The sequence below is a fragment of the Fulmarus glacialis genome, unplaced genomic scaffold (genome assembly GCF_000690835.1).
Source record: "Fulmarus glacialis isolate BGI_N327 unplaced genomic scaffold, ASM69083v1 scaffold3467, whole genome shotgun sequence".
NCBI lineage: Eukaryota > Metazoa > Chordata > Aves > Procellariiformes > Procellariidae > Fulmarus > Fulmarus glacialis.
The window spans coordinates 1-11,942 of NW_009224953.1; the positions used below are offsets into that span (position 1 = coordinate 1).

Genomic DNA, 11,942 nt, shown 5'->3' on the forward strand with positions numbered 1-11,942 from the left:
ACTCTATGCCAGCCGAAACCAGGACACATATGTATGTGATGATCAGGCTAGCATACAGTGGGGCTTGGTACTAGAATCATCAGTTATTTGGAGAGCTTTCTCTATGCTTACATTGTTCAAAATACAGCTTGCCAAAGGACAAATACAATTACGGGCTAGTGTGAATTCTGCTCCGTTTAATTTCCTCCAAATCGGAAAGCTTTAAAGTTAGTATCTACTGCACGCCTTGAAAACATTAATGATGTCTCTTTAGGAAGGAGAGGTAAATGCTATCTCCATTTCACAGGAGAACAAATTGAGTATCTGTGACCTCTCCACAGTGAAAGAAGACATTTTTCTATATAGGTAGGAATAGCACCTCTGACTTCCGATTTTGTAGGCTGTCACTTGCATCCTTGTAAGACTATTTGAGAAAAAAAAAAACACCTCTTGAGAAGAACCCTTCCTCTGTCTTGCCATTTTGTTCAGGCCAAGTCACAGTGTGTTTTGCATGATTTCTGTTAAAAGTTTGTAAATTTTTAAGTACTTGAATTCGTAAGTAATTATAATCTTTCTCTTTGTAGCTCAGGCCAGTCAAATCCAACCTTTTGTCTTCGGAAGGGTGGGCAGGCTTATGTGCTCAGGAAGAAGCCCCATGGCCCCCTTTTACCTAGAGCTCACGAGGTAAGTAACACATTTCATCAAGCTCCAAACACTTTGTATTGCAAGTGGCTAAGTCATATACATGATGGTGCGGCACATTGTTGAATGTGTCCAGAAATGCAGTGAATTGGTGGATCATCACATTGGTTATGTGCTATACACGTAACTAAACATTTAAGAGGATACGTTGTCATTCACTGTACTCATTTATGTTTGGGACCTTTTCATTGAACCTAAATTTCTGTGTCTTTTTCAGGTCAATAGAGAATATCGTGTGCAGAAAGCCTTATTTTCAGCTGGATTTCCAGTGCCTGAGCCCCTGTTGTATTGCAGTGACGTTTCTGTCATTGGAACAGAATTTTATGTAATGCAGCATGTGCAGGTTGGTCCTCCAGCGTGAGAGATTTTTTGCTTCTCCCTACTACAAGGTGCTTTAAATTGTCTAAAACCTTTCTGTTAGAGCCTTATCCAGCATTTACTAAGTTTTGTGATAAAAGCATAAATAATCCTCTGATATTTTTAAGAAATGCTAGGTATCGGAGATTCTCACCGATTTCAGCTTCTCCAGGACTTATTTCCCACTTTGTTGACATTTTCAGCTCAATATTTAACCTGTTGTTCTTGTTTTGAGCTCTCAGAAGGATGTCTTGAAATGAGGCAATATTGCTTCTGTGAAAAGCATACACAAGTAAGAGGGAGAACAATCAGATTATAAAGTTATACCAAATCTTTGGACATCCTGGGACCTGTTTAGTACTGAAGATAGAATCTACATACAATCACCTTTTCTTGAAAACCAAGCAGGATTCCAGCTCAAGCACTAGTTTCAGAAAGAACATGGCATAACTCTGTCTGTGGTCCATCACTCTGGGGGTGCTGTAGCTGAGTTGATACTGTTTCTGTTACATTTTGGTGATTCTGAGTGTAAGTCTGGTGTATCATGTCTTTTTTTTCCTGTGGGAGGAGAATTTGAATGCAGGCCTCTTCCCTTTCATTGCATCCTACTCTATCATCAGGTTCACTGGGAAGTTAGAAATGTAAGAGTTTGTGGGCCAGTTCCTGGAGATTAAGTTAACGTTCCTACAAAAACCATGAATCAAGAGTAATAAAATGTAAAAGCTATGAAGAATTTGAAACAATTTTCTTATTAAAGATGGAGAATTTTTCTGGTTTTGACTAGAACAAAGCGATTTCTTAATAAGAAACCGTGCTACTGATATATTTACATTTCTGAGGATGTAAATTTACAGTCTATCCATTCTAAGATGGACAGCAGTGCACTGTTTTTGACAAATACATTGTGTGTTTAGAAAACAATCGTTGAATAAACTATTACACAATACAAAATCTGATTTCCAGATTTGTTATGCAGAATCTTTCAGCAAAAAAGTTCTGTTGATGTTAGCTGTGTAAATATGTTGAAGCCATCATATGAACCAGTGAAATTGAGGAACATGGAGGAGAGAAGAGTCTGTTTTTTCTTTTCCAATCTGTTACTGGCAGGGTCGAAATTAAAGGAGAAAATGGAAGAACACACCCATCATCTAAACGTATTAAACTGCTTTTAAGGAGAATGCAAGTGAATTTCTTTGGATCGTTTGCCTCTTTGTACATACAACCCACCCATTCCCTTCCTCTCCCGCCCCCGGTCTTCATTGATATTTTTTATGGAAGTTAGCTGTTAGAGACAATACAATAACTTTTTTTTTCCTGGTACTTTCAAGCTTGAGGATATCTGGATTGAGTGCTCTAATTCAGACTTTTATCTACTGAATATATCTGTTAGTTTAATTGCCTTCCAATAGATATCCTGTATACTAATGATCTGGGATTACTATGAATCCCTTCATCTGTCCTGGGCAAGGAATAAAATAAATGAGGAAGGAGTTTTTGATTGCGTAGAGAGTGTTGGTTCACTGCAATTGTTTTTGCTCCTGAAATGTATAGCTTCATCTGATGCATACATCCCACCAAATACCTGATTTACGATGTTTCTAGGGTCGCATCTTTCGAGACCTCTCACTGCCTGAAGTGGGCCCAGCAGAGCGTTCTGCTTTGTATATCGCAATGATAGAAACTTTGGCCCTGTTGCACTCCTTTGATTTACAGTCATTGGGTCTCCAAGGATATGGTAGAGGACCAGGATACTGCAGAAGACAGGTACAGCTCTTCAAAAAATTCTCTTGTTTTGACAGGTCTTTGAAGATTTATTTGATTTGCAAGCTGAATTGTTAATTATTAATGACTTGTAAAAGTAACCATCATATTTTAGCTATTAAACATCTTTGCTTAGTTCAATTATTAGTGCACAGTATAAAGTTACTACTACATTCAGATCAATTCTGTAATGCTCTACTCAGGGAATTATATTCATTCGCTTTTGGAATAATATTACATTTGGGCTATGTAAATAGGATTGAAACAGAAAATAGAGGTGGTCTTCATTGCATCTTTTGATCTCACAGTTCACATTTGCGGATGCACAGGTACTGGGTTTTACTGTATTTACAGGTAACATGGTAATAGTCAAAGCCCAGAAGCATGTGCTTCAGAATTTTGTGTTCTTGAAAAACTTGTGAATCAGTTGAAAAAGCTGTTGAAGTGTTTGTATTTCTTTAGGTATCAACTTGGAAAAGACAGTATGATGCAGCTGCTCATACAGATATTCCTGCCATGAACAAGCTGTCTGAGTGGTTAGCAAACAACTTGCCACCTGATGATAATGAAGAAGGCCTGATTCACGGGGACTTTAGAATAGATAACATCATCTTCCACCCAACAGAGGTATTCGAAACATATTTGTACACGTTTAGTAGTTTTTGGTTCTCCATTTGTTTGTACTCCTACCATGTAATGGGACACTTATGTAGGTGTTTTAGTGCATGATACATCTTTGAAAGAAACAGTAGAGAACTTAATTCTTCTCTATACTCTGTGTATGGTGTTTAGGTGCCTAATACAGTCCTGGTTTTCATTGCAGGAGCTAGTTACTCAATTTATTCATTAGCTCTAGTCCCTACTTCAAAGTCCAGGGACAAAACATTTTATATGCATAAATCCTACTGAATTCAGTGCAACTTAAGAACATACTGAAGGCTCACTTCATTAAACTACATAAGCATCTGATCAAAAGCCCATTGAAATCTGTGGTATGGCTTCAATTAACAACAATGGCTTTTGGAACAGGATCTGAATGCATGATATGTGATACTAGTGGAAGCAAAGAAAAATCTGCCAAAGCTGCTTAGTTATGGAGCACATGTAGATCACAGAGACCCTGAAAGTTCCTCATTCATCTTTAGGGAAAAGGATAAGATTTTTTTCTAGTTTGTGGAAATAAATGTGTGTTACCTATCTATCGACACAATTGCATTTTCATTATCTTTTTCCATGCTATTTGCTGTATTGTGACCAAAAGATACGCCTGGAATTTGTGACTGTCGTGGTTTAACCTCAGTCAGCAACTAAGCACCACACAGCTGCTCGCTCACCCTCACCCTGCCCCAGTGGGATGAGGGAGAGAATCTGAAGAGCAAAAGTGAGAAAACTCATGGGTTGACATAAGAACAGTTTAATAATTGAAATAAAATAAAATAATCATAATCGTAATAAATTGTAATGAAAAGGAAAGCAGCGTGCACGCGAGAGAGAGAGGAACAAAACCCAGGAAAAACAAGTGATATAACTGCTCCCCAGCTGTTGACCGGGGCCCAGCCAGTCCCTGAGCAGCGATTGCTGCCCCCCGGCCAACTACCCCCAGTTTATATACTGAGCATAATGTCTATGGTATGGAATATCCCTTTGGCCAGTTTGGATCAGCTGTCTTGGCTGTCCCCCCTCCCAGCTTCTTGTGCACCTGGCAGAGCATGGGAAGCTGAAAAGTCCTTGACTTAGTGTAAGCACTACTTAGCAACAACTAAAACATCAGTGTGTTATCAACATTATTCTCATACTAAATCCAAAACACAACACTATCCAAGCTACTAGGAAGAAAATTAACTCTATCCCAGCCGAAACCAGAACAGTGACCAAGACACTGCAATGCCTGCTTTACAACAAAGCAAGAGATCCCAGAGATTCCCATTGTTTTGCATAGATCAGTTGATAGATGCTGTTTGTAGGCTTAAATGTGCTGATTCATTCCCTGAGCAGAGAATCTGGCAGTCTCAGGGACTCTCCCAGCTGTTCCTGATGTAGTTGAAAGAATTGACCAAATTGTACATAATCTGTAGAAACTATTCCTGTATATGCAGGAATGACCACATAGGAAAGTCTTTTGCACATAGTTCAAGTAGCCATGGATCATGAGTAGGCTGGAGGGGTTGTTCAGGATGACAGGCTAGTTGGATTATAAGAATTCATCAGAACAACAGTTCGGGGAGTCTCAGCCCATCTAGCTGAAAACACCATTGCAAGGATGCTTGCAGCAGAGGCTCGTGTCGCTATCTGGGCAGTAACTGACTGTCCTGTTTAAGAAATTCAATTCCCCATATAAGTGTTAATCTATGCATAATATTGTGATAAATTAGTTTTTTTAGTGCATGGTCTGTCCGTGAGTATCTGTGCAAAAGGATTGTGCAACAGGACTGGAAACAAAAACAAACCGTCAGTACTACTGTTCTTTAGGATATTGTAATTCAATCATATTTTGACTAGAAGAATTTAGAAGTTTCTGACCGGAAGAACACTACTCAAAAATGTAGAATTTAAAACAGATTTTTGTTGGAAAAATGCCTGTTTTTCTGCCACTGTGTGAATGTTAATTTTCTTCAGATCCTTACATAGTGCTAAAAGGAACTGGTATTGCTGTAGGCAGGTACAGTGTGTGTTTTTAATTTCAAACACATAGTAACCGAATAAAGCTGTTGGATATTAAGTGGGTTGTGCATTTGTGAATGGAGAGAATTTATCTTCTAGCATTCATTTGAGGTTTTTATTTTTATTCAAGGCTCGTGTTTTGGCAGTGCTGGACTGGGAACTTTCAACTGCCGGTCATCCTTTAGCAGATTTAGCATATGCCACTCTATTCTACTTTTGGCCTACATCTATTAAGGACTTAGGTCAAGGAACCGTCTTGGGTTTCAAAGACACCGTAGGTATGCAACTGTAATCTTTTTGTTGAAACGAATTCTAGGGTTGATTTCTATTTGATATGTTGCCTTTATAAACAATAATAAAAGTTAAATTAATAAGCACATCATTTGGCACTTGAAAAGAACTTTTCCATGGTTTTCTTCATTGTAGGAAACATGCTGATAGTGAGGTTTAAGGTAGTCCTGTTTTAATAAGCTGTGTCTTAGCCACGGTATGCTGCTTCTGTAAAAGTTTATTTTGAACCTTTCTTAGAGATAATGGAAGAAAACTAAAATTTAAATGTAAATTTGTCATTTATTAAAAAAAAAAAAAAAAGCCCCCCCCCCGCAATTAATGTCCTGACTGGAGTGGAGGCAGGGAGCAGTAGGAAGTGTTACGCTTATCTGGAATTCTGACAGCTCCTGTTTCCTTTTGGCTCTCCATAACACACTTAGGTCATGAGAAATGTCTTTCACTGTGTAAATGGAATATCTCATAAAGCTGAAATGCTGTACAAATGTTTGAAGATTAAGGTGGAAAAAACCATAGAAAATGTTGACTATTCTAAACTATTCTGTTGTTTTTTTGTAGAAACTCCTTCATTTGAAGAACTAGTTTCCATTTACTGCCGCTGCCGGGGTATTAGCACTACTTTATCCAACTTTAATTTTTTTCTTGCTTTGTCATGTTTTAAAATGGCAGCAATATCCCAGGTAATACACTCACATTTGTGGAAATGTCACATATTTTTATTATGAGTATTTGTAGTTTGGTAATACTTGTTCAAAATATGAATCATATTTAAAAAATAACTGTAACCATTGTATTTCAGTTTGTTCCTTTAGAAGCTATATCTTAGATGCTTATGACTGATAACTCTCTAGGATAGAACTCTCGCTGCATAAAGTACATTGCATTAGATATAACTAACTTCTTAGGAAAGTAGGCTAAAAAAGAAGAAAATGTGGATATGTGGATTTTTTCTTATTGATGTTCCAGTATGCAGGCAATTTTCTTGTTACCTTTTTGGTATCTCTGGCTAATTTAAATCCTGTATTACAGAGAAACAAAGATCCTTCTAAGTTTCTGCAGCTCTCATGAAAGTAGATAGCAGGATAGATAAGTAAGATCCTGTTGGTGCCACGCAGGGATGAAAAAGGGTGTGTTGTGAACTCAGCTTATTATGAGCATAGGAGGCCAATCTTGAGATGTGATTATAGGAGAAAATAAGTTTCATTGATTCATTGTTAACAGAAGTAGCTGTTTAATTAGACATTCAGCCATTGTAAGGCAGAAGTATATTTTTATGAGTTGCAGCATGAGATCAGCATATCAAATGTGGGATAAGCTACCTGGTATTAATTTGGAGTGAGAGTATATATGTGGGTAGTTGATGTAATTGTGGATAATAATCATATGTGTATACTGTTGCCAGTTGGCTTAAGGAACAAGCTGGGCTGGCTTGCAGTATCATGTGCAGACGTATTCTTTTTTCTTTTTTTTTTTCTTTTCTCTCTACTAATTTTTGTGATTTTCATTTAGTTTAGTTTAGCTGGGGTATGCTGTTTTTCTCTTATGCACCAAGCGTCTCCGTTATATCAGAAATGGACCATAACCAATATTAACATATTCCAGTAAAATCTGTCTGGTGCTAATTTTTTCCTATTAAGAGTAGGTGCATTTAAGTGTTACTTTCATAGTTGAAGGAATCACCAATCTAAAAAAAGAGACAATTTAAAGTGCATAATTATACCATATATGCCTTTCTTTTGGGTTTAGGGTATATATGCTAGATACCTCATTGGAAATGCTTCTGCAGAGAATAGTCATGAATTTGCTAAGATTGTGAAGCCTTTGGCAGAGAGAGGGTTAGAGCTCTCAAAAAGGTAAGAGTGGTCTAAACTACTGGTCATAGGCAAGTCAAAGATTTTACAACATCTTCACTTATTTAAATGCCTGTATAAAGCAGCTTATATTATTACTTGTTATTGCATTGAATGTTCTTTAGGTCATCTTTCAGCAGCACACATCACAGCATTTCTGGAGAGTTGTTCCATCAAAGTAGGAAAGGCCAAGAAATTCTGCTGAAGGTCAAGCAGTTCATGAAGCAGCACGTATATCCAGCTGAGAAGGTACAAGCTTTTAGTAAACCTATTTATAAATGAGTGTTTTACGGGTACAGTTGTAAAAATGTAAAGCTATGTATAGAAGTCATGCCATCCTACATTTTTTATCTTTTTTTTAAACAGCCTTATTTTCATCCAGTGATGTTTGTGGCATTGCAGAATATTAACAGGTATCATTATAGTCTGCATTAATTTTTTTTCAGAATTAAAATGTTGTATGCGTTGTTAATGAAAGCTATGAGTTGCTTTTTAAACTTTTTAAAGTTTAAGCAGTACTTTTTTTAGAGAGAGATACTTTGTAAAGGTATTTGCCGAAATACTTTTAACACTAACAAAACCCTAGAACTCTTACATACGAAAGGCAAAGATGCTTAGATAGAAAATGGAAACTGCAGTTTATAACCATACAAAGTTGAATGTTTCTGTTTCTTGCCTTATTTTTTAAGGTATGACTTTTATGACAAAAAAAGTGATTCCATAATGTATAAACCTAGCCTCAAACCAGCAAAGGTTTGAAATCAGATAGTGAAATACCCAGAAGTCCCTAATTAGTGGAAGGGAAAATAAGATGAAGCATTTTACTTCTTAGCCTAGGGAGATTAGAAATTTTCCACTTATAAAGTTGATACAACTTATAGCCTCATGAAAGCACAGATAGGACTTCCGTAGCAGAACTGGTTTTTTCACCTTTTTGTGGTGGTTTTTTTTTTTTTTCTTCTTTGCAGTCAGGCAGAAGTGCAGAGGACGTGTTAATCTAAAAGATTAATGCATCTGCCTATCACAAGGAGAGGTTGAGAGCAGAAGTTTCTTAGCAGTCTGTCTGTAACTAGTTTTGGATTGTCCAAGGAAGCCTTGCAATAACTAATGTACTTGCTTTAAAAACAAATGAACCACAAATAGCCATGCAAGTTTTGCAGATGAGTAGCGTTGTGCTTGTAAGTTATTTCTCATAACAGGGATTGTGAATCAGGACTTGTAAATTCTACTTCAGAATTTGTCTTATTGTGTGATTTTCAGAAGAGGGCACTACTTTTATTCATTCTAAAACTAGTTCTGGGCCAGCTTTGATGGAGTGCTGGGCCCCACTAAAACATACTTGTGAAAATACTAGGATTACTGAATACACAGTTTTACTTAGTACTAATCACTGGTGCTTGGCATGATTGTTTACATAATCTTTTAAGGAATTACTTTGACAGGAAAAAAATGTATTCTTTATGTTTTTTCTCAGTTAAAAAAAAAGATTAACTGGCTTATGTATCTGAACGTTGTGATGGGAAACCTGCATTTCAAGCGTCAGTACATCTGGCTTTTATTTGTTGTTTTACTTTTGGGTTTATACCTCTTGTGCATACTGTTGGTAACAGTTACATCTACCATCACATATTTTAAACCACCCCAAACCATTTCCCTGAATGAAATAAGGTACTGATTGGGGTCATCTCCATGACGCATTTAAAGTCTTGCAAAATGAATAGGTTGCAGTTTGATTTTGAATTATGCTTTTAATTTTATAATGCAACCAACTATATAATAAAAATCTGTGTTGAATATTTTTTTATTGGTTTCTTGGGGTATAGGGCTGGAAAAGCACCATATTATTACTTGGGTGTGTTATGTGTGTTCTTAATTTAAACAAGCATCTTTTTAATTGTTTCTCTAAGGAAATAATAAAATACTATGCTGGACATGGAAATACTGAGGAAAAATGGAACAAACCACCACTGCTTGAGAGACTGAAGGTATGGGATAATAAATATTCTTGAGCACTCTAGCAGTAAAAGAAACAGGCACTGACATGGAACGTAAGAAAGTTTGGTGTGTGCTGCTGGAGAAGTTACTCTGCATGGAAAGAAACAGCGTGAGGAACAGTGTAAGGAAAGGAAGAAGGTGAGAGATACAAATGACAGAGAAGAAAAGCGAAAGTGAGTTCTGTGAGGAGTATGTCTGAACTTTAAGTCAAAGACTGTACCTATTGAAAATAGCTATTGAAAAAAGGCATCAGATATATCGGTCAGTATTTGGGCAGGGAGGAAGGAAATGGGCAGCAAGCCAGATTTTTTTTTTTTTTTTTTTTTTTTAAGATTTATTGCTAATGTTTTTCTCTGTTGATTCTTTCAACAGGAAATGGCCAAAGCGGAAGGTCTGTGGAACCTTTTTCTCCCAGATGTCAGTGGTCTCAGCCAGCTTGACTACGCGCTAATAGCTGAGGAGACAGGGAAATGCTTCTTTGCTCCTGAGGTTTTCAACTGTCATGCACCAGGTTAGACAACCCTGTCCTGTAACTACAGCACTGAGAGCATTGAAAAGTCGGGCATCTTACACTTTACCAGTTGTGTGTCTCAAGAAGCAAACATGACTGCTGATTTCTTACAGACACTGGAAACATGGAGGTCCTGCACATGTATGGGACTGAAGAGCAAAAGAAAAAGTGGCTGGAGCCTCTCCTAGAAGGGAAGATTAGTTCTTGCTTCTGCATGACAGGTAAATTTTTCTCCAGAGGAGAGTTAGAGGCAATTGGCAGAAATTGCACATGGCATATGCAAAAAGTACAAAACTGCAAGTTGTTATGTGTTATGAAGTTATTATGTGTTGTAATGAATTAATACAGAAATTTCCACTGTATCTGTGAATATGTTTGAATATGAAATCATGTATGAGTTGTGAGTGCAAAGTGAAGCATCTTTGCTGCCCTTCCCTGATAGTTACCATTTTTCCTGGTTACAATAATTAGTATTTGCTTTCCGTATATTTTCAGTTTATTTTTAGTACTAGTAAAATACATTTTATTGTACCAAACAGATTTATAACTTATCCTTAGAACTTACCCTTTTTTATAATGTGCTTTGGGGTTCTCTAGAAATATACATGTAGGTACAAGTATGATTATTGTGATTAAAGTTGTGTAGTTTTGCAGTATGTCATTCATAGAGGTTTTAAGACATAGCCTGAAGATAACTTGGAAAACATATGATGCACTTGCTTTATGTCTGTAGCTCAGCGTTATATTCATTTTTGCTCTTGAAAGCTTGTAGCATTCAGCATCTGTGGAAGGCCTGGGTGTTAATTTAGGAAGGTAGCTTTTCAACATGTGATGTCAAAATCTTGATCTTTCTGTGTCAGTAGGAGTTGAGAGAACTCAGCCTTGCAGAGCTGGACACAGCAAATTCTGTGTTCACCAAGAGGAAAGAGGTGCTTTTGCTTTAAAGAAGGTGGCCTATAAAAGGAGTTAAGGATGAAAGGAGAGAGGAAGAATCTTTCCGAACAATAATTGATGACATTTTGCTGGCAACTGCTTTGTGTAACCTATTTCATAAACCCTCACAAAAGTAGTTTAAATCTCTTTATTTTCACTTGAGAAGAGCCTAGGGGAAAAATAGGCTGAGGAGAAATATGACTGTTATCTATAAGTACATTGGAATGGGGAAGGACTTAAAAACATGAGGGAAGGAAGAAGGCTGTTGACTGTAAAGAGTAGTCTGAGCCCAGGAAGAAGTAAGTTTAAACTGGCTATGAATAACAGGTTGTTAGAAAATAGAAAACCTTTGACCACCAGCAGAGCGAGGTTCTGAAAACAGCTTTTCTACTGGGAGCAAAACAGTGTTACTGTCGATACAGTATATCTAGATCCCTATATTTGTGGTGGGAGTACTACCTGTATATTTAATCCAGTGGTTTGTTTTGGTTTTTTTCTTTAACACAGAGCCTGATGTGGCTTCAAGTGATGCCACCAATATGCAATGCAGCATTGAGCGAGATGGAAGCAGTTATGTGATCAATGGCAAGAAGTGGTGGAGCAGTGGTAAGTACGGAAACCCTATATAAGAATGGCTGAGTCTAAAATTTTTTCCAAGAACTGATAAAACACAAATATTTGTGCTCCATTTCTGAGATGGGAAATTGTCTCTTCTTGGGTAAAGGCAATAGAATGTAAAACAACGGAAAGAGCTGAATCGAGCTTTTGATCTATGAAGCAAAGTCCAAGACTCGAATCCAATTTAGGGTTTTGGGCCCTTTTTGGAACCTCTGAATTTTGTTCACAGAATGAATGCAACTATTGTTCTCTAAAGGTTACTTCTTTCCATCAGGTAACTTACACGT

General features: G+C 37.2%; 1 protein-coding gene across 1 annotated transcript; it reads left to right on the forward strand.

The window, feature by feature from the left end:
* Window positions 1-563: 563 nt before the first annotated feature.
* LOC104069258 (acyl-CoA dehydrogenase family member 11) lies at window positions 564-11,666 on the forward strand (the record flags this gene model as incomplete). Its single annotated transcript, XM_009582306.1, has 12 exons — window positions 564-663; window positions 899-1,024; window positions 2,641-2,802; window positions 3,262-3,426; window positions 5,591-5,738; window positions 6,307-6,428; window positions 7,495-7,601; window positions 7,724-7,847; window positions 9,506-9,583; window positions 9,966-10,104; window positions 10,218-10,325; window positions 11,545-11,666. Coding segments are annotated over 12 exons (1,501 nt in total), but the record flags the coding sequence as incomplete, so codon positions are not given.
* Window positions 11,667-11,942: the final 276 nt, after the last annotated feature.